At 42.9% G+C, this 23,469-nt stretch overlaps 1 protein-coding gene across 1 annotated transcript in view; it reads left to right on the plus strand.

Moving 5' to 3' along the window:
- Positions 1-23,469, plus strand: part of KIF26B (kinesin family member 26B) — a 518,142-nt gene that overhangs the window by 194,882 nt on the left and 299,791 nt on the right. Inside the window, 1 exon segment of the mRNA XM_070385372.1 lies at positions 29-565. Within this exon segment, the coding sequence (XP_070241473.1) occupies positions 29-565 (537 nt within the window).

Below are 23,469 nucleotides of genomic sequence, written 5' to 3' on the forward strand. Positions count from 1 at the left end.
TTTGTTTGTTTGTTTATGTGTTCTCCAGGATCCTGCTTTCCCGGCTGTGATTCACGACAAGCTCCAGGTCCCCAATACCATCCGGAAGGCATGGAATGACAGGGACAACCGCTGTGACATTTGTGCCACACACTTGAATCAGCTGAAGCAGGAGGCCATTCAGATGGTGCTGACCCTGGAACAGGCGGCTGGCAGTGAGCACTTTGATGGCTCCCCTGGCTCCCCGCCACCCCTCTCCAACGTCCCCACTCTGGTGGGGTCCCGGCACGTGGGGGGGCTCCAGCAGCCCAGGGATTGGGCTTTTGTGCCCGCCTCCTATGCCCCCTCCAGCTACACAGCCTTCGTCACCAATAAGCATAGCAGCAAACCCAACAGCCTTGGGGTCAGCAATGGAGCGGAGAAGAAGAGTGGGTCTCCAACCCACCAGGCCAAGGTCAGCCTCCAGATGGCCACCAGTCCCAGCAACGGGAACATCCTCAGCTCAGTGGCCATCCAGGCTCACCAGTACCTGGACGGCACCTGGTCCCTGTCGAGAACCAACGGGGTCACCCTGTATCCCTACCAGGTAAGTAGCCTCTGAGTGAAAAAGGACAGAGTTGGTACAGTCAAAGCAAAGAAGTGGGTAGCACTTTCTTTCTCTACTTTGTCCCTCTGGGAACTCCCCAGTGCAGAGCCTAGTGTTTCCATGTAGCCCTGCTAGATGATGCTAAATAGGGATGAAATGTCTGAGGGACCAGTGATCCAAGATGGCGCTCTGTTTCCATTGTCTATACCATCAAAAGAGAGGGAGATTCTCTTCTTAATTTCTCCCACCTTGACCGACCATAACTCTTTTCTATTTGCATCTCACTTTAAATACTGTGGGATTAGGTTACCAAACATGTGTTCCCCTTTTCTTATTTTCTCTTTTCTGTTATTTAAATTAGCATACACTCTCAAGTTTCCCTATAGAAATAACAGAGCAGGTCTTAAGTCTGCCAAGGAATCTAAAAAAGTTCTCTTAATTTTTCTCGGGTGAGTTTTCTGCTGGAGGACGGTTGAGTTTACCACATGTGCTCTCTGTGTCCGCTGCGTCACTCATGGTGGGAAGCAGCAGAAAGTGTTGACGTTGAGTGTGCTGATCGGGGTGGATAATTAGTGCAACAGTTGGTCTCAAGTTATTTCTCACTTGTGTCCCTGTTGTGTGGGGTGTTTGGTGGGTACTCGTCCACTGTGACATAGGGCCCTAGGCTCCTCCATCTATTGATAGCGTGTCACCATTTTCCAGCGGTCTCAGAGTCTTCCACGATGTCTTGTACAACCAGCCAGGAACTGGAGAAAGAGAGAGAGGGTGGAGGATCTCCCAGGAAGAGGTGGGGGGCCCAGCCTGAAGCGGGTGAGATTTCAGTTCTTCTGGCCCCATCTTCCCTCAGGGGAGGCTGAGAAAGCCAGTCTACCCATGGGTCCGGGAGAAAAAAGAAACAAGTTGAGTGAATGCATAGCATAGTCTTTCTTTCATGGGATAGAGGTACAGGGAAACATAAAATGAATTGAACGCAGCTGATAAAATTCCTGGTGACTTTTCTAGAGTGTAAAAGGGAGTATAGATTGTTTCTCTGGATATCTTGAAAGAAAGTGGGGAGCGTGGATCTTTATCTTGAGAAGTTAGTGATCTTGGATGGCCAAACTTTTCGTTTACCTGATGATGCTTTATAGTTTACAAAATATAGAGCACACATCATTTTATTTAACCCCCCGCCCCACCACCACCATACGCCTGTGAGGTCAGCAGGACAGATGTTGGATCTTCCTCTTACAGAGGGGGAAACAGGATGCTTAAAGAAATGGAATAATTCCCTGTGGCCACACAGCTGGTGCCAGAGTGGCACCAGGTCTTCCCTGCCCAGAACAACGGCTTTCCCTGCTCTGGCTGCTTCCAGCTTCCTGAGCTTACCCCAGAATACTTATCTCAACATCTTTTCCAGCTATGGTTTCTTTTAAGACATGGTACACCAAAAAAAGGCCTCCTATTTTGACCTGTGGGGGCCTGCCTGCCACTTCACTTTTGGACAGAATTTTCTGGGCTGTGGATAAAAATATAATGAGAAACCAGTGGCACCCTGGGTGGGACTTCATAGTCTGATGCTTGAATATAACCATCTAGGGCAGGAACAGAATAGCTTCTTTTCATTATTGAATAATATGCTTTTTTTTTTTTTTTTGGTTTGTAATTTTAAAATAGTTTTAGAAATTATAAAAAGTGATACATGTCTGTTGTAAAATAAAAATTTAAAAACATGAAAAAGTTTAAGACAGACTTTAAAAAGCAACAACAGCCAGAAATAGAAATTCACAGCATTTGGGTATATTTCCTCCCAGGATTTTATACGCATGCAATTTCTAAAATTGTGATAATCTTCAGTTCTCTGATCTGCTTTTTGCTTAATATACTTCATGGTATTTTCCCACCATTATATATTTTTCTAAAATAGGATCTTTAATGGTAGCCTAATATTCCATTATATAAATACTACCCATATATGAATATGTCCTGATTTATATAACCAACCATCAATTATTCGAGTTTAGGTTTTTACTACTATAAATAAAATTCTCTGGTGCACATCCTTCTACCCAGGTCATATTTTCAACACATCCTGGGTTGTGCTAGCTACACACTCACTCATGTTACACAGACAACTCACATTTCACCTTCCAGGGCCCCAGAGCACTTGTAACATGTATCAGGCGCTAGTTAGAAGATTCAGCTGCTGCACAGCACTGGTGAGTGAGGACAGAAGAACTTGGAACTGGAGCTTTCATATAAAATATCTAGAGTATGGGGAAAGTCTGTGTAGGGGGTGGGGGGCTGAATAGGCTGCTTAAAAGGAAGACTGGGGATTACTGGTACATTTAAAATAATGTGTGCAACAATTCTTTCTGCTCTTCCTTCCCCATGCTCCACCTCAGAGGAAAAAGAATTTCCTGTACAATAACAAGTGTCTATAAGCTCTCCCAAGTGCCAGACACTATGCTGTGTGTTGGTTGGGGCTCCTGCCATGGGCTGGAAACCCAGGCTCCTGTCCTGTAGTCCTTAGCGGAGAAGGCAGGGGAACTATGTGTTATAATCCAGGGAGGTGCTTGCAAGTATAGACAGATGCCCAGTGTGCTCTGAGAGCCTGCAGAAGGGCTTGAAGTCCAGCCCATGGGGCAAGGGTGGGTTGATGTGGCCAAAGGCAGGCACAAAGGTGATTCACGCAGCTACCAACTTGAGATCATCCTGGATACATTCAATTGCTTCTTTCCAACTCAGAACAGACTAATTTCTGCATTTCCCCTGAGCAGTAGTTAAAGGGATCAGAGGAAATCTCTCTGGGATAAAGAGATTTGGTGCCTGGTAAACCAATGTCCCCGTGTTGTGACTATGTTATCCTCATGCCCTGGGGTGGGGGCTCTGGGTCTGGCTAGACTGCGTGGCTCCTCTTATGGACATCTCCCTGCAGTAAATATTCTGCAGTTCACAGTCTGGCCAGCTCACCAGAGATGGTTGACTGCTCTGAAAGCTGACCTCACTTTTCCTGCTCACCCTTACTCCCACTTCCCTCCCCACAGAGCAGATGGTCCTCTGGCTTAGTGCCAAAGTCTTTCTCTGGGCAGAGAAGTACTATCTAGACTTTGTTGCTGCCAAGGGCACTGCTCCACACCAGCAAACCTGGAGCCTGTAGAAGCAAGGGAGAAAAGGACGCTGTTCTGCCATTTAAGTTCAGGGGGATGACAAGAATGAGGACGGGCTTTGCAGCAGTGAGCAGAGTAAAACCTCTGTATGGGAGAGAGGTGTCCCTCAAGCCCCTCAAGTTCCCTGTTTCCCACAGCACTGTGTGTCTGTGAGAGTGAAAAAGTGAAACTGTTAGTCGCTCAGTTGTGTCCAACTCTTTGAAACCCCGTGGACTTAGCCCGCCAAGCTCCTCTGTCCATGGGATTCTCCAGGCCAGAATACTGGAGCGGGTTGCCATTCCCTTCTCCAGGGGATCTTCCCGACCATTTGTAGGCGGATTCTTTAATTCTATGAGTCCCCAGGGATGCAGTCTTCAAAGGCTGCAGTAGGAAGATTTCTTGATTCTCTTTTGCTAGATCCTTCATGTTTCTCAACTACCTCCAGAAAGAGTGGGAACCTATAAGCATTGCAGATAAATAAGAATCTATCCAGACAGGTAAGAAAAATAGTAATTTGGGAAGCATTGAGATTATATAAAAACAAACTGCAGATAATTTTTTTCATTAAATATCATAGCAAGTTGATTTCACAGAAATTGACAAGGTGGACTGTTTCAAAGAAAGATGTTCTTTATTAACGTACAGACATTTAACATAGTCACTGCAATATTCTAGAACTTTCATTTTATCACATGAGTTTTAGCTTTGAGAAAACATGTCTGGATTAATTTCTTGTAGTTCACCACAGATTAATTATAAACCTCTTTTGAATGGCAACTGCTTTTCCCCAATTTACATTTATTACAGGAAAGGCTTTACACATAATACTCTAATCACAGAATGTTCGTGTTAGAATCCACTTCTGTAGGATAGTAATTGCCTTTTGCACCATGGTGGGAGATTTAGAGATGGTTCTGCCTAGTTCACGAGCATGGCTCCACCAACTGTTGAATCTTTTTTTAGTAGCTTAGTATTTTAGTCTCTTTCCTTATGAATGAAATCCCTACCTTGCAAGAGAACAATTTTTTTAAAAGTATGAACATATTTTATGAACTATAACACAGGGATCCCAATATCATCTGTCTAGAAACCAAGGCTGAGAGATTTGAAGTTTCTTTTGGGTAGAGTATCCTGATTCTGTTTGATGTCTTTTGTTTCTTGAGAACATAGATTTATTTATTCTTGTGTCTCTGACAGCAACTAACATATATAAAAAAAAGGGCTACTCATTAGGGAAAGTTCCAGTCTCAAGGATACACTAAAGTTGTTTCTCCTGACTGGCCTTAAATTTAGGAAAAAATTCCAGGGGACAAGGCCTATCTAGACCTCAAGGTTTTGGGTGGAAACCACCAGTTAATTGGCTCCAAGCTAACCTTTAACCTGAAGTATCTTAATGATATAAATCCTTGGGTGCAATGAAAGTAGTCCAGGTGGTTTTTGATGTCACACTCAAAATAGGGACATTTGAAAGGGTTAAAGCATTTTATTTTATGAGACTTTGATAAACTGAAGTTGTCAAGAAAATTCAGGAATACGTTAAATTAATACATAGGTGGTAAATCCATGATGAATCCTTAACATGATGAGGTATTCAATGTGCATTCCTTGATTTGAGGATATGTGTTTGATAAAAGTTATCCTGCTTTCTCAAAAAACATCCATTAGAATCAATGTTAGGAATAATTCCAGACTGAACTCTGGCTGAAGTCATGTGGGATTGTCTCATATCTTTAGGAGTTAATTGTGTATAGTAAGCAGAGGCCTGGGCTTCCCTGGTGTCTCAGATGGTAAAGGATCTACCAGCAATGCAGGAGACCCAGGTTTGATCCCTGGGTCTGGATGATCCCCTGAAGAAGGAAATGGCAACCCTCTCCAGTATTCTGGCAGAGGCACTTTTGGACTTTGTATTTGAAGATACAGGCAGGAGCGAGGCAATAGCAGCACCAACCTGAAAGCGGCTCCAAGCTTGCTCAACTGTGGGACCTTGGCAGTATCCAGGCCTTGGTCTTCTGAAGTCAGAAGCTCTGGGAAGACTTGGTGCTGATCCTTTTATAGAGGACTTCCAGGTGCCTTGGAAGAGGAGGGTGGACTCTGAGGCTCACTCATGTGCCAGTGCTCAGAGGCTTTGACTGTGATGGATCTATGGAACCCAGAAGCACATGGAGAGTACAGCTGTTGCCTTGGGGGATGAGGTGCACACATGTTCTTTCCTCACTGAGCCACTTTTCACAAAGGAGTAGGGCAGGTGTCTGCTGTGTGTTAGTAGTGGAGGATTTCCATTCATGTTGTTTGCAGCCCTACACAGTCAGACGCCTGTTCCTGAAATACACAAAATGCCTTTCTTGGGCCAGCCCTAGTGCCAATTTGCTGCTGCTCTGTCCAGGCAGGCCAATAACATAAAGTGTTGCGCTTTGATAAACTATGACATCAGAAAGATCATTCGACATCATGAGATTTTGTTTTCTCCTGTTTATAGATGGCCAAAAGGGTGTTATTTATCTTTATGCATTTTGACAAACCTGGGCACAAGAAAAGGGATCAGTTTGTATCTTCTGTCATGGACAGAGCATTTCTCAAGAATATGGTGCTCAGGGTGAAATTCTGAAAGAAGTATGGGCAGGGCCATGGGCTGACGGGAACACTCACACTTCATCAATAAATTTCAAAAATATTTTTTACCTCATCATTTACTTGGGTGGTAGGCTGAATTAGTGTGTGTGTGCTAAGTCTCTTTGGTCATGTCCGACCCTTCGCAATCCTATGGACAGTGGCCTGTCGGGCTTCTCTGTTCATGGGATACTCCAGGAAAGAGTAGTTGGAGTGGGTTGCCATGCCCTCCTCCAGGGGATCTTCCCAGCCCAGGGATTGAACCCTTGTCTCTTATATCTCCTGCATTGCCTGACAGGTTCTTTACCACCAGTGTTATCAGGGAAGCCCGGTAGGCTGGAAGGGGACCTTCAAAGATGTTCATGTCCTGATCCCTGAAACCTTACAAAATAAAAGAGGTTCTGCAGATACAATAAAGTTAAGGATCTTAAGATGGGGAGATCATCCTGGATTATCTGGGTGGTTCCAATGTAATCATAAGCGTCCTTATAAAAGGGAGACAGGAGGAACAGAGTCAGAAAGAGAAGATGTAAGGATGGAAGCAGAGGTCAGAAGAGAAAAGGTACAACTTTGCTGGCTTTGAAGATGGAGGAAGGGGTCACAGGCCAAGCAGTGAAAGCAACTTGTAAAAAGCTGGAAAAATCAAGGAATCAGATTCTCCCCTAGAGTCTGCAGAAAGAAGTCTAGCCCATTTTAGATGTCTGACACCCTGGACTTGATGGAGTAAAGAATGGATGTGTGTGCTGCTTTATGCTGCTAAATGTTCAGTAATTTGCTTCAGGAATAGGAAACTAATACACCTGGTAAGCACTGGGTAGCTGTGAAGCTTGGTAGGAGAAGTTAATGAGGTATATGGACCAAGGAGTTGCTGTGGAAACCTGCAGGACGGCCAAGAACATGGGCTTTTCATCCCACACAACAAACTACATTACCCGGTGGATCAGACAGTGCATTAGCAAGTCAGATTATTTCATTTGGGTGCCTCCACAGAATGAGAGGTTACTCATACTGCGCGGTTGGTTTTCAATTGTCTCAGATTTCCCTATTGTTATAGCATCATAATAACAAGCACGCCACAGCCCTCTCCATCAGCAGCTAGTAATTACCATTATGTAAGTATCTCATACTGTTGAAACTGCAGAAAACATTCCAAGCTGGGGAGTGGGAGGGTGAGGAGAGACTTGGCAGGAATATCTGTAGCAGGAAGCCCATCTTCTCTGTCGTGTCTGTTGTCCTGATTGAGGGGTTTCACAGAACTGCCCCAGTATTCAGTCTTATGTCATCTGGTGTTTCGAGGGTTCACATGAATGTGAAAGCACCTTGCCAACTGGAGAGCAGAGGTTGTTAGTGGCTATCCTTTTCATTCGGCAGGCACAAGACAACCACCGGAGATTTTGGAGCAGGAAAATGGAAAGATTTCCCTTGTTGACAGCAGGAGTTCTCAACTAGAATCACTTGGGAGCTTTATAGAAAAATACTGGTGCCTAAGCCACAGTCCAGACCAATGAAATCAGAATATCTCAGGTGGGACCCAGGCTTTGGTTTTAACTGCCAGGGCAAAGAACCCCAGCTTTAAAGAACCATTTATGTGGCAGTAGTGTAATAAGTATAGGGAAGAGAACAATGCAGATAGACAGACAGACAGACAGATAGATGATAGACAGACAGTATATTCTGTGTCCTAGGGCTGCTATAGTAACATTGCTACAAACTAAGTGGCTTAAAATAACAAAAATTTATTGTCTCGTGGTTCTGGAGACTTGAAGTCCACAATCAAGGTGTGTTGGCAGGGCTGTGCTTCCTCTGAAGAGTCTGTGGGAGAATTCTTCCGTGTCTCTTGCAGCAGGCACGCTTTAGCTTCTGGCTGTGTCACTCCAGTCTCTGCCTCTGTCTTCACATGGCTTTCTCCTCCATCTGTCACTTTCCTCTTATTATAAGGACACTGGTCATTGAATTTAGGACCTGCTTTAATCCAGTATGATGTCATCCAAACCTTTAACTCATTACATCTGCAAAGACCCCGTGTCCAGGTAAGGTCACATGCTGAGGCTCAGGGTGGACATGAATTTGGGGTGACCGTTCCTCTGACTACAGATAGATAGATGCCAGCCAGACAGCTGAAAGATGACAGTAGCATTGAGGAGGTGAGCAACCCGTGCTTGTGCCTGCTGATCCCACTTCTGAGAAACGGGAAGGTGCAGATATTCACAGCTGGTCAACAGTGGCACATTCTTGTTCTGTCCTGTGAATAGAAGATGGAAGGGAAGGGGAAAAGATACAAGGGGCAAAATAAAGCAGGGGAGAAGGTCATATCCATACACCCTTGTACAGATGGAGAATACTTCAAGTCAGATGAAATGAAAAAATATTCACTTGTGTTTCTTTGTGGAATAACAACCTCCTCTTCTGAACTTACACATATAATACCGTTATGTGCTTTTATACACACATACCGTTATATGTGCTTTGACAGCCATTGGTATGCATATAAACAGTTCAAGCGCTCCTTGGGGTATGTCAGCTTATGCTGAGGACCTACCTAATTGACCAGTGCAGGAAGCTTCCGTTCCTTTCCTACTGACCAAGCTGATCCCTGGGGTTAGGTTGGTGGAATGGTTCGTGTTTTGTTTTGTTTTTTTTCTTCAGCAATAGTTCTAGGGTCCAGAAAGAGGCTAAAAATAGTGTGTAGGTGCTGTGCTACTTAAAAGTGTTTCTTATTCTCCCCGCTGGGTCCTTTGGGTGGGAGGGAGGTGAGAAGCAGTGGGAACATGGCCCACCCTCTCGTCCAGCTCCCCCGGGCCAGGCCAGGGTGGAGGGCAGAGCTGGGGATGGATGCGTGAGGGAGGTGAAGTCCTCACAGAGAGAGGCTTCCCTGGATGGGGACCCCTTTTCGCAGTTATCTTTGTTTTAGACAGCATCTCATCTCCTCTCCCATTTGGGCCATCCTCCCAGCCCTGGTTTACTTGGGCAAAACACTGGCTTTCTTTGTAGAGCTGAGGAAAGGAACTCAGGAACACCCACTGTCCACAGTGAACAATGGCTGCTGCTTTTTTTTAATGACAAAGTAAACAGATTCTGGGGAGGGGGAGTCTGAGACTGCTACTCATCAGGGATTTTATCCAAGTCTCAAACAATGAGAGACTGGGTGTTGGGTCACGCTAGATTTGCTGTTCATGCACTGGAAATAAAAGTCCAGCTTCCTTGCTTACAGTGTGACCTTGAGCAGGCTTTTTACTGTTACGCGTCTGTATTTTCTCCTCTGCAAAGTGGCCAGTTGCAGGGCTGTTATGGTGATTATATAAAATGATGTATGTCGAACACTTAGCATCATGTCTGACACATGGTGAGACCTCGGTGAAGGGACTGGAACTTTGAGGGCCATCTTCCCTTAGTCAACTCAGGTTCCCCAGACTCAAGACTGCATGGAATCACGGTGCTCTTTTCTGATGTAAAAGCAAGCAGTGAATGAAAAAACAAGGCCCAAACCGTAAAATGGTATCAAGCTCGTGAAATAAATGTCACCCAGCTCAGACAATGTCAGCACCTCCACGTAGGACCAGAAACCAGCTTTCCGTATGTGCACCACATCTTATAAGAGAAGGTCACATTCTAAACAGGTTGATCTCATCCCACCATTAGTGAGTAAATTGATAAAATATTGAAAGGCTCATGCACCCATTTTTCTCTATTTTTGAAGACCTTTTTTAAAAAAGGAGGGGCGACAGTGTATAAACATGAATAATTTAAAATTCTACAGAACAGTAGAATGGTAGCATTTGAAATAACCCAAAAGAGTAAAATCTCATTATTCTGAAGTTAATTTGAAATATGAGGTTATTCAGTCCTGATTCATGACTCCTCTTGGACAAGCACTTTGAAATAGTCCTCAGGTTGCTCATTCTTGCTTTCCTTAGTTTACACATCGAATAAAATGTAATATTCTAGCTTTCTTATGATCTACTTATATTTGTCAAATATATCTTTCTTTTGAAATTATTACATAATTTGGAATCTTCAATAACTTGGAGATTTCAGGTCTGCTCCTTGCCTACCCCACCCCAGGCACACACCTAATTAATTTTAAATTGAGATTTTACTATGCTAACAGTCTTTAGTGTGACAAATTAGCATGCCTCTATCTTATAGAGGTATTGGTGAAGATTAATTAATGAGTCATATATTTCAGATGCCTAAGTCACTCCCAGGGAGTAATTACGTGTTTGGGAAGCATATTAGTCACCATTTTTAGGACTCTGAAGATCACTTAGTGCATTGCTGCTGCACCAGTGGCCACAAAGAGTTAACATACTCTTTCAGTAGCTTATCTGAGTGCCAGAAGGACTGAGAAAAAAGGTACCATGTGAAAAGCAAGCATAGCAGCAGACCTGTCATATACTCAAGGCTGTGACCAGGAGTTTTCTAATTCCATGAGACATCTGAGCGAGTCTAACAGTTTCCATCACTTTAACACGCCTGGTTTCTCTTGGTCCCTGTGGCTCAGACTGTGAGGATCTGTATCAGTGGGAAGATTGAACCCATTAGCCTGTTCTTGACAGGCTGCCTTTTTGTTAAAGCAAACAGTCCCTAGAAACCCCAGGGGAAGCAAGATGGGAAGGCTGCCCTTGTGAGTTATAGATGACACACCAAGGCCCAGAAATGTCAAGTGACTCACCCAAGGTCACACAGCAGCTTGAACATGCCAGAGCTGAGATTCAAAGAGCTTCCTGTGTATGGGCCTTTTCCATGCCCTCCGTCCCTCAGGGGAAGGGACCAACTCCTAGATTGGTCCAACATTCCCCATCTTGGGGAGGGCCACCCACAGCAGCACACTCTGTGAACATATCTTTGTGGGCAGTTCTGGGTCACTTGGACTCGCAAGTCCACGTTCAAATTGTATTGCTCTGTGCATTTGTGTAAAAACGAATGCCCCACATCACATCTTCTCACTGGGAGGTGGGGAGACCAGTGGGGACAAAGCTTGAGACAAAGCTGGGCCAAAAATCAACAAAAAAGGCTGTGGAGGCAATGCTGCCACCTAGTGAGACATGTTTTAGCTCATCTGAGAAACAAACTGAACAGGCCTAATACTGGGACTCTCATCATGAATTATACTGATTTCCTAAGATTAATAAATGGCAACAGGGCCCCTTCCATGTTGATAGTATGGTCTTTATTGAACAGAGTAAGTAGATGTTTAAATTCTATGTCCTAACACATATGCTTTCTTATTTTTTTATTATTTATTTACTTTTGGCTGTACTGGGTCTTCGTGCTTTGTGTGGGCTTTCTCTGGTTGTGGTGAAAGGAGGCTACTCTTCACTGCAGTGCTCGGGTTTGTCATCGCAGTGGCAGGCTGCGTGTTTGGACCACATGCTCTAGGCACATGGCCTCAGTAGTTGTAGCTGGTGCGCTCTAGAGCGCGGGCTTAGTAGCCATGGCACATAGGTTTAGTTGCTTCGTGGCATGTGGGATCTTCCCAGACCAGGGATCAAACTTGTGTCCCCTGCATTGGCAGGCAGATTCTTAACCACTGGACCATCAGGAAAGCCCCCTAACATGTATGCTTTATAAAGGGCTCTGTTGGCTGAGGTCTCCAGTGAGGATGGAACTCGGTTTGGGGTAGTGGATGGGGCACCCAGGTCTGCCTGTAAAGTCTGGCTCACCTGCTTATGTGCTGAGTGACATTCTGCCACACAAAATATCAATATCCACTTTTATATCTCTCTCCTAAGATTGTCCTAAGGATTAGGTTCACTTATTCTGAATTTGTTTTTGGTTCTAGCACTGGATTAATGAAAGTTTACACACAGACACACACACACACACTTGCAAAATGAGATCCCATACTGAGAGATTCTATAAAATCGACCTGTACTGACTACTCCTAGAGAATGACTCGCTGCCTTCCTGCAGCCTAACAACACACTTAAAGGCGAGGTAGATATACCTGGGGGCTTCTCTGTTGACTCAGATGGTAAAGAATCTGCCTGCAACATGGGTGACCCAGGTTCAGCCCCTGGGTTGGGAAGATCCCCTGGAGAAGGGCATGGCTGCCCACCCCAGTATTCTTGCCTGGAGAATTCCATGGACAGAAGAGACTGTCAGGTTGCAGTCCATGGGGTTGCAAAGGGTTGGACATGACTGAGCGACTAAAACACACACACACACTCACACATACATACTCACACACACACACACACACACACACACAGACATACCTGGAACAACACACATGCTGCTGCTGCTAAGTCGCTTCAGTTGTGTCTGACTCTGTGCGACCCCATAGACGGCAGCCCACCAGGCTCCCCAGTCCCTGGGATTCTCCAGGCAAGAACACTGGAGTGGGTTGCCATTTCCTTCTCCAATGCATGAAAGTGAAAAGTGAAAGGGAAGTTGCTCAGTCGTGTCCGACTCTTCGCGACCCCATGGACTGCAGCCTACCAGGCTCCTCCGTCCATGGGATTTGCCAGGCAAGAGTACTGGAGTGGGGTGCCATTGCCTTCTCCAGGAACAACACACAAAAGCCTGGAAAAAAGTGATGGAATTGGTGAATTCAGAAATCTGAGGCAGTCCTGTATCTGAGGTCAGTTTCCAGCTGTCATAGCATGACAGTTATCTTGAACATGGCTATTTCCCAGGGCTCACTCTGTAGCTTCAAGATGTATCAGAACCTATTTCAGCTAAGATTGTGTATTGGAGTTTTTGTTGACAACAACAGTTGTTTTGTTTTCCTCTAAGGACAGATTATATTTTCCATCTAAATAGCTTTTTTGACAGAATGTTTCAATGGTGTAGGTGCTTTGAGGGATTAATCGCTGCTGTTCATTAGGTGGCTCATTCCCTCCAGACACTTCAAAATCCAGGGCTGAGTCACAGTTTATAAAACTGGCCATTTAGCAGCAGCAACCATACTGTTGAGCCCTTAGGAGGTAAGAGAGGGACAGAGCAGAGGAATGAAAATTCTTGTTCACACATAATGAGTAGAAAAGATGAGGGTAGCTGGTGCTTCGTGGAAAAAATGAGGAGCAGGAGGCTCTGGCCTCTAACAAGGGTGGTTTGGAAGCTTTACTATTTTAGAAAAGGGGCTCCAGATCCATTTATTATTGAGGAAGAGATACACTGATTTGTTGTTGAGCGTGTGGCTGGATGGCTAAAATGGGCCATAAGTGTTTCAGCCATTGAAATGGCTTTTGCTTTGGGAACGGTGGAGATGGTAGAGTGCAAAGAACCACAAATCTTAATTTTATCCCCACTTCTACCACTTACTTCATTAAAAAAAAAAATCTTTTGGCTGTGACACATAGCCTGTGGGATCTTAGTTCCCCAACCAGGAATTGAACCTGAGCTCCCTGCAGTTGGGCTTCCCTAATGGCTCAGATGGTAAAGAATCTGCCTGCAATGTAGGAGACCCAGGCTTGATCCCTGAATCTGGAAAATCCCCTGGAGAAGGGAATGGCAACAACTCCAGTATTCTTGCCTGGAGAATTCCATGGACAGAGGAGCCTGGTGGGTTACAGTCCATGGGATCACGAAGAGTCGGGCACAGCTAATGGATCAACATTTTCACTTTCCCCTGCTATTGGTAGTGCGGAGGTTTAACCGCTGGATCCCCGGGGAAGTCTTCCCACACACTTCATGACTGTGGGTGGTTTCTCTATTTGCAAAGAGGAAACTGGAGCTCCCCCTGGCCCCCATCCTGCTCTCAGCTGTGTCAGCCTATGAACAGACAGCTGAGCTTTTAACATTTTGTATTCTCCTACTGGGGTGCTCAGCCATTTCTAGTATCATTTCTCTCCAAAGTTACCAAGTTCATTGTCTCTCAACTTGACAGCTGTGTGTGCGTATCAATGATCTAGAGTTTCATAGTGATAAGAATAATAATCACAGCTGGCAGTACTGAGTTCTCACCACACGCCAGGCACTGTGCTCGCTGCGTTGTGTGTTTTCACTCAGGCTTCACAACAGTCCTTTGGAGTAAGGAGATCATTACGCCCATTTTAAAGATGAGAAAACTGAGGTACAATGTAATGTGAATAGACACCACCTGCATGGAGGAAGCCCACATTTCTGAATGCTGAAAAATTTAGTCAACAACTATTTTATTCAGTGTGTAGTTATTTGTTGAAATAAGTTTGGTAAATTGCGTTTCTATAAGTTCATAATAACAAGTTTTATATTAATAATAAGCTAGAGGGAATTCTGTTTTTTTGTTTTGTTTTGTTTTCTGACTTTAATATTAAGCAAGTTCTATTCTGATGATTCTCCTTATTTGGTTACGAATCCCCAGTCTTATTCTCCTTACCTTGCCCACGTGTCCCTTCTCTCTTTTTCCTTCCTCCATTTTTATTTTAATCACGTAATCATCCTCTTGAGAGTTCTAAGACTTAATTATATAGGGTATAAATTATTCGTATGTTTCACCTCATTCTACCCCATAATCTCATTTTATTATGGTTTATTTGCATCTCTGAGAATGGGTGGGCAAAGGAAATAGAAGGACTTGCAGTGAAAATCGGTCAATTTTATATCACTTGTTAGCAATTCACAGAAAATATTTGTCAGAAAAGGTAATGGAAACTAAAATACAGCAATTAAAGAGGAAGTCACAAATTTAAAAATCACAAACATTTCAACCTCTTGAAAGTAGTTGCTAACATCTAACTATATAATAGGCTCAGTGGTAAATGGCATAATGCAGCATTTGAGGTTAATGGGTATAAATGTATTAATTACAGTAACTATTCATTAAATGTTTTATAAGGTATGTATTTTCCTGGGTGGATGTGGAGTGGGAGGAACTGATTCTTGCAGAGCCCAGGTCTTCTGGCTCTGGTTCCATGTCTTCTCCACGGTACCATTCTGTCTTGTCAGTACATAGATATGAAAAGCAGCATCACTATGTTATAATCACATACATTTATTCATCCATTCAGCAAAAAAATAATATTTTAAAATATTTATTTTAAAATATTTTTTAAAATAATATTTAAAACAATAATATTTAATATTTTAAAATATTAAAAAAATTTAAAAAATATTTATTTATTTATATTTTTATTTTGGGGTGTGCTGGGTCCTCACTGTTGTGTGGGCTTCTCTCTAGTCACATTGTGTGGGCTTCTCTCTAGTTGCATTGTGTGGGCTTCTCTCTAGTTGCATTGAGCAGCGGATATTCTCCAGCTGTGATGCTCAGGCTTGTCATGGTGGTGACTTTTCTTGTTGTGGAGCACAGGCTCTGGGGCATGCCAGCTTCAGTCATTGTGACATGTGGACTCAGTAGCTGTGGTGCCCAGGCTCTAGAGCCCAGGCTCGATAGTTGTGGCTCATGGGCTTACTTGCTCCAAGGCATGTGGGATCTTCCCAGATCAGGGATTGAACCTGTGTCTCCTGCACAGTAGGCAGATTCTCTACCACTGATCTACCATGGAGGCCCCCCAGCAAACATTTTTTGAGACACACGTCTTACCATACTAGTTCCTGGGAGTACAAAGCACAGTATTTTAGACAGCTAAATTACGGCTTTGCCTGTTAGCAGTGTTACTTGGTGTAGAAGGTCGGTGAGGCGTGATGTGCTGTTCTAAGTGGCTCTCCTTGACCTGCGTGCATGTGTGTGTGTGTTGGGGGTGTTGGGGGGGTGTAGACAGTTGTGTTCTTACATTGGCACTGAGTGACTCCTGTGTCCCTGATGATAGGCAGGCTCTATGACCCTGACAGCGGGTGGTGGGCTCAGGGGGCTCCTGACGCCCAGCTGGGGTTGCAACTATGAGGAAACTAGACCCTGACCACCCACAATGCAGAAGAATCTTGTGCCCCCCCCCCCATCACTGACCCTGATCTCAGTGTCCATAAACACTACAAGGGTCACAAGGATCCCACTAACTAGATTTGCAACTGGTGTTGGCATTGTTTCCTCCTTTGAACAACCTCCTTTTTAACACCATCCATTGATAAGATAAGTGATGAGTAACTTCATCAGCTTAACCTATGACAGAGATCACTAATCATCTTGTCACTCCCTGATCCTAGGAGGAGAAAGACAGTTCTGTCGAAGAATAGATTTAAGTCAGTATTTCCTCTCATTCAGTGTTTTGAGACACTCACAACATGCCAGGTGTCAGGGGCTGAAAAGGACGGATGAGTGAGGCGTAGCTCCCTGTACTTCCCAGTGAGACATAGTCTGACATAGGTCAGACTGGGGTCAGGGCCAGGGCAGAAGCACAGACGCCACGCTGCGGGAAAGCAGAGGGAGCCAGACAAGAGTCCATCCGGGAATCTGGAAAAATGCATCTTCATATTGGTTACTTACATAGCTATGAATTAGATGAACTGTTTATTTAACTGAACAGTAATCCAGAAATAAAGAGTAAATGCTGTATTATTGGAGGAAGTAGAGGTATATTATCCCGCCTAGCTCTTGATTCCACTTTTAAAAATATCTCTCTGCTTCCCTGTGTGCACGTATTAGTAGCGGGTGGGGCTGCCCTGACAGCTCCCCAGAGTGTGACCGGGTGTTGCTGTGGCCCTGGGCAGGTGGGGTAGGAGCAGAAAGCACCGGAGATCAAGTGCAAGTCTCTCTTTCCCTCCTCATCCACTTCACCCAGCCTCTGGTCATTCATCCCGGAGATGTTGAGTCCTGGGCTCCTGTTACCAACTTTGGTCTAATATGTATTTATATTTTTGAGGCTCGAATAGGTCATTTTGAATCCTCAAGTTAAAAGATCCTCTGGTTCCATGCCTCCCACTTCAGACACTGAGCAGCAGAGCTGTTTCCTGTCTTCCTAGTCTTTCATGGCTCATCTGTATGAAAACAAAGGTGTGATGTGGAAACTCTTGAGACTGAGATGTTTAATCTTGCAGGACAAAGGCCCATGATATGAACATTTTAGTATTTTTATCAAAGTATTGAAAAAACACTTTCTGAGAAGATCTACCCAATAACTTTCTGTGTGTGCACATGTGTTCAGTCTGTCCAACTCTTTGCCACCTATGGATTGTACCCTGCCAGGCTCCTCGGTCCATGGGATTTCCCAGGCAAGGATACTGGAGTGGGTTGCCATTTCCTTCTCCAGGGGATCTTCCTGACCCAGGGATTGAACCCAAGTTTCCTGAGTTTCCTGTATTGCAGGTGAATTCTTTACAGTGAGCCACCAGGGAAGCCCTAGTAACTTTCTGAATCGATACGACTGGAAGAATAGAAAAATAGCTCACATTGAAAATGTTTTTCCTTGAAAAATAATACTAAAGTGACTATTAGAATCATGTACTTTTATTTACTGAAGAAAAAATGGCTCCTTTAAATGCCTAGTCACATAAATGTCACAGTCCTGATTTGCCCAGATTTGCTCTTTTTTTTCTCTTGCCTTGCACATATGATGCTGTTAGCATTTATCGCCATGTTTGGAAACTGCCAAGATAATGACTGTGTTAATTAATCTGGTCCCATGTATTTTCACCATCAACAGCAGCATGACTGAGTGGGCCCCTCATCCCTTCCACATCTGTCTCCCGCCTTCCCTGGGGAGGAGCAAGTCTGAGTCATCATGGGAAGATGGCTCCTGGGCTGTTCTTCGTGGGGACAGGCATACCAGCCCTCCTCACAAGTACCTTTTGTCACCGTTAGGCATCTAACCTTTCAGGTTCATCTGTCCAGAATTATATTTCTGTTAAGAATGCTGCTCTCAGTCTGTGCTTATTCTAGGAGGGCAGATAGCCAGGCAGTGGGTTGATTCTGAATCTTGGACCTGCCCACAGAAAAGCTACTGTGGGGTGTGAAGTGTGCTCCTGTCTCTGTAAGTGTGTCTCTGTAAGGTGACTTGGAACAGTGAGCTTTGGACCCTCCTGAGTGAGACTTCCAGTCAACAAGAAAGCCTATTTCCAGCAATGTCATTCGCTCTCAGATGGGGGAGGATTTCAGTTACATCTAGTGCTTAATAATTCAAGAGTTCATACTGTCTTCTCTTAAAAAGCTCATCTTCATGTATGCACATGCACACGTCCTCTCCTGGCAAAACTGAAATAAGGTATAATTTATCTACCTTTACTACTTGAATTGACTGACAAAGAACTGTAGCTTATATTACATCAACATTAAAAATGAAATAGTTCAAGCTCCTTGTACAAAACCATGTTTATCTGTTGAAGTGATATTTGAATTCCGTAAGTATCTGAAGCAGTACATTGTGTTTTGGAAGAATGCTTAAGTTACTTACAATGTTTACAGGATCTTGGTTTCCCAACCGGGGATCAAAGCCACGCCCTCTGCAGTGGAAGCCTGGTGTCTCAACCACTGGACCACCAGGGAAGTCCCTTTATTAGTTTTTGAAATCAAAGCTGTACATGCTCGTAAGTTAAAGAGTTAAATCATTTGACAAGCTTGATACGAAAGACACGTCCATGTAGTGGGCATTTCCTGCTTCTAGAGGTCCATTAATATTTCTTTCCATAGCATATCATTTCTATGTTCCTAGTAGCTTGATTTAGTTTTAGATTACCTATTACAGTAACTCTCAACATGTTCTCTGTGGATCATTTGAGTCCCAAGATCCTTTTGTTGGGTCTGTGAGTTCAAAACTATTCCTATGTACTATTCAGACATCTTTTGCCTTTTTTTTACTGTGTGGATATTTGCTCTGATGGTGCAAAGGCAGTGATGGGTGAAACTGCTGGCATGTCTGCATGAATCAAGACAGTGGTGCCAAACTGTACCTCTAGCCACTGTATTATTCATCATCATGCATGTGGAGTTTTTTTAAAAAGTGCGTTTTCACTTAAGAATGTCCGTGATGAAGCAATAAAAATGATGAATGTTGTTAAACCTAGAAATATGTGTTGAAATGTGAAGTATTTCAGAGACGTTCAATGGTTGTCTTGGGGAAAAGCACTTATGGGGTTGTCTGAGTTGCAAGCTACTGGCCTTCTCCTCCCTGCCACTCCCTGGTGGAATACATTTTTATATACTTGAAAGAATAATGAGTATTTGGCAGACATTTTCTCAAACATGAATGCAAAAGCTTGCTACTTAAGAGGAAAACAGCTGATGGGGTTGGTTTGCCAATGGTAAAATTCGAGCTTTCAGTTGAAGTCTCAACTTTTGGAAAACTTGATTTTGCCACCATGGCAAAGTTTCTCAACACTTAAAGACTTTTCTGATAAGATTAGTGGGGATATTAACAAAGGTGACTTTTTAAATATTGTATAATGCAATGTGTCAACATCTGGAAGATATATATAATTCAGTAAACCAATAGTTTCCAAATGACCAATGCATTATGTTATAAAATCTTGTAACATAATATCCATTCAAAGTGAAAGATAGCCTAATGGATATTAGTTTTTCAAAAATTAGTTTTTTAAAAATTACTGAATATTTATTAATGTGAATTCAGATTGCTCATTTCAGTGAACCTTTAAGAAACCACCATTTGTCAATTTTTAGTGTAGTATCAAAGAAGAATGTCCACAATTATCTGAAAAGTTTATTAAAATAGTCCTCCATTTACTAACCATGTATCTGTATGAAGTTGGATTTTCTTCCTGTGTTTAACTGAAACAACATCAGTTCAGTTCAGTTCAGTTCAGCCGCTCAGTCGTGTCCAACTCTTTGTGACCCCATGAATCACAGCACGCCAGGCCTCCCTGTCCATCACCAACTCTCGGAGTTCACTGAGACTCACGTCCATCCAGTCAGTGATGCCATCCAGCCATCTCATCCTCTGTCGTCCCCTTCTCCTCCTGCCCCCAATCCCTCCCAGCATCAGAGTCTTTTCCAATGAGTCAACTCTTCACATGAGGTGGCCAAAGTACCAGAGTTTCAGCTTTAGCATCATTCCTTCCAAAGAAATCCCAGGGCTGATCTCCTTCAGAATGGACTGGTTGGATCTCCTTGCAGTCCAAGGGACTCTCAAGAGTCTTCTCCAACACCACAGTTCAAAAGCCTCAATTTTTTGGCGCTCAGCTTTCTTCACAGTCCAACTCTCACATCCATACATGACCACAGGAAAAACCATAGCCTTGACTAGACAGACCTTTATTGGCAAAGTAATGTCTCTGCTTTTCAATATGCTATCGAGATTGGTCATAACTTTTCTTCCAAGGAGTAAGCGTCTTTTAATTTCATGGCTACAGTCACCATCTGCAGTGATTTTGGAGCCCCCCAAAAATAAAGTCTGACACTGTTTCCACTGTTTTCTCATCTATTTCCCATGAAGTGATGGGACCAGATGCCATGATCTTTGTTTTCTGAATGTTGAGCTTTAAGCCAACTTTTTCACTCTCCTCTTTCACTTTCATCAAGAGGCTTTTGAGATCCTCTTCACTTTCGGCCATAAGGGTGGTGTCATCTGCATATCTGAGGTTATTGATATTTCTCCCAGCAATCTTGATTCCAGCTTGTGCTTCTTCCAGCCCAGCGTTTCTCATGATGTACTCTGCATAGAAGTTAAATAAGCAGGGTGACAATACACAGCCTTGACGTACTCCTTTTCCTATTTGGGACCAGTCTGTTTTTCCATGTCCAGTTCTAACTGTTGCTTCCTGACCTGCATATAGCCCAGACATAATCCACATAACCAAAACAACATAAACTAGGTATTAGGTTTATGAAAATGTAAAACAGTATCAATCTTCTCATTACATTTTTTAACTTGGGTAAATAAATGTATTTCATAAAATATATTATTTATGCCAACATATAATTAGCTTATTTTTATTTAATATATATATTTAAAGTTTTAGTTTAATTTCTAAAATAGTGAATATTGATAGATTTAAGGGAGAGCAACCTGTCCAGACTGTGCAGGTCATGAATTTGGAAAAGAAGTCTTGAGGATTATGTAATAATCATTTTAGCTAATACGTTTGATTGTTTTAAGGACAGAGTTATAGAATACAGAGGATACCTTGGGGTTGAATTAATGATAAATACATGGAAAACTAAGCAAATTGAAAAACAGAAATATTATACAATAAAACTCTTTTTAAGAAGGATCTTTTTATGATCCTTAATAATTTTAAGATTGTGAAGTTTTCCTGAAACTGACAAGTTTGAGAATCACTGACCAATTGCTTAACCACTGAGGAACATGAGGATTTAATTTTCTTTCACCACCACCCACCCCATTCCTACACCACAGATATGCTTATTTCTTGCCTTCCCATTGCTCCAACAATTTTGATTTGATTATTATGATCATATAAAGGCTATAGAAAGGTATTGCCGTGACATTAAAAGGGTATTTGCAGTTGATCCATTTAACTGTGGTCCTTTTCCTTTAAGTATACAAGAGGGGTAAATTTTGATATTTTGGATCTGAACTATGTCTATTCTTTCTTGACATTTAATCATTTTTGGCTAGAAGAGACCAAGTGGCTCAGTGGTAAAGAAACCACCTGCCAATTCAGGAGACCTGGGTTCGATCCTTAAGTCAGGAAGATTCCCTGAAGAAGGAAATGGCAACCCATTCTAGTACTCTTGCCTGGGAAATCCCATTGACAGAGGAGCCTGGTGGGCTACAGTCCATGAGGCCACAAAAGAGTCATGCAACTAAACAAGAGTTCTAGATTGCAAGTCAGTTTCCCTCAGAATTGTAAAGGTATTTCTCTAGTGACTTTTTAAGCATTCAGTGTTTATGCTGAACATCTGAATCTTGATCATTTATACACGACATTTCTCATCTCTGTCTCTGCCTTTCTCTTAAGGAGTCTTTTATCCCTAATGTGAAATTTCAGAGATGTCTTTTGGTGTGGATCTATTGTTATCCATTGTTCTTGCACTTCATGGGCCCTTCTATCTACAATCTCATGTTAGCCTATTCTAGGAAACTTTATTTCTTTGAAAATTTTCTTCCCCTCCATTTCCTTTGTTTATTCTTTCTGGAGCTCCTATTATTAGGTCTTAAGGTCTGGTTTAAAAAAATTATCTTTGCTTTTCTATCTGCCAAACACTTTTTTTCATTTTCCCATATTTTCTGGAAGATTTCTTCAATTTTATCTATTAACCATTTTATTAAGATTTTCATTTTTGCTATCATATTTTTAATTTCCAAGAGCTTCTTTTTGTTGTTATTGTTCTTCTCCAAATTTTCCTTTTTTAAATGGCATTCCATTCTTGCTTTGCTGTTGTTAAGTTGCTTCAGTCGTGTCCGACTCTGTATGACCCCATAGATGGCAGCCCACTAGGCTCCTCTATCCCTAGGATTCTCCAGGCAAGAGTACTGGAGTGGGTTGCCATTGCCTTCTCCAATGCATGAAAGTGAAAAGTGAAAGTGAAGCCACTCAGTCGTGTCCAACTCTTAGCGACCCCATGGACTGCAGCCTACCAGGCTCCTCCATCCATGGGATTTTCCAGGCAAGAGTACTGGAGTGGGTTGCCATTGCCTGCTTTATGGATATAATATTTTCATTCATCTCTCTGAGAATATTATTGAAAGTGGGTTTTGTTTTGTTCTCTTTTAGTTTTATTTCCTCTGTAGTCTCTCTTTCCTTAAGATGGTTTTCTTTTTCTCTTTTGTCTTAGATGCTTTCTTCAAATATTTGGTGCTCCTTGGCTAACTGATCATGTTTATGAAGGAGGCACAAAATAGGTGAATGGGGGAGCGTGGAAGGGGATTGAGTCTGGTCTTACCTGTGCAATGACCTAAAGGAAACATTAAAATTTTTTTCTTTAGTTCTTTTCTTTGGGGTTGTTCCAACTCCCTTAGAAAAGACTCTTCTTCTAACCTTGTGGGTGCTAGTTTTCTGGGACCTGAGAGGAAGAAGACAAGAGAGATCTCAAACTCAGTATGTAAACTTTGAGTTAATTCCCCCCCCTTAATTACTTCCCTACATATAACTGCGCTTAGTGGGTTACAATCTAGAGACCCTGGGTTTTATCATCTCAGAGAATAAACCTTTAGACTCTGCCAGGGTGGGAAGGTACAACCACCCAGAGCAGAGAAAGGGATCTGGAGTTCTAAGTACTTCTTTTTTTTTTCCCTTTTTTTCCTTAAATTTTATTTAAATGTATTTATTTATTTATTTTTAATTGGAGGAAAATTGCCTTACAGTATTGTGTTGGTTTCTGCCATATATCAACATGAATCTGCCATAAGTATATATATGTCCTCTCCCTCTTGGACCTCCCTCCCACCCCGTACCGCCCTTCTAGGTTATCACAGAGCGCCTGATTTGAGC

The sequence above is a fragment of the Bos mutus genome, chromosome 16 (assembly GCF_027580195.1).
Source record: "Bos mutus isolate GX-2022 chromosome 16, NWIPB_WYAK_1.1, whole genome shotgun sequence".
In the NCBI taxonomy this organism is placed as follows: Eukaryota; Metazoa; Chordata; class Mammalia; order Artiodactyla; family Bovidae; genus Bos; species Bos mutus.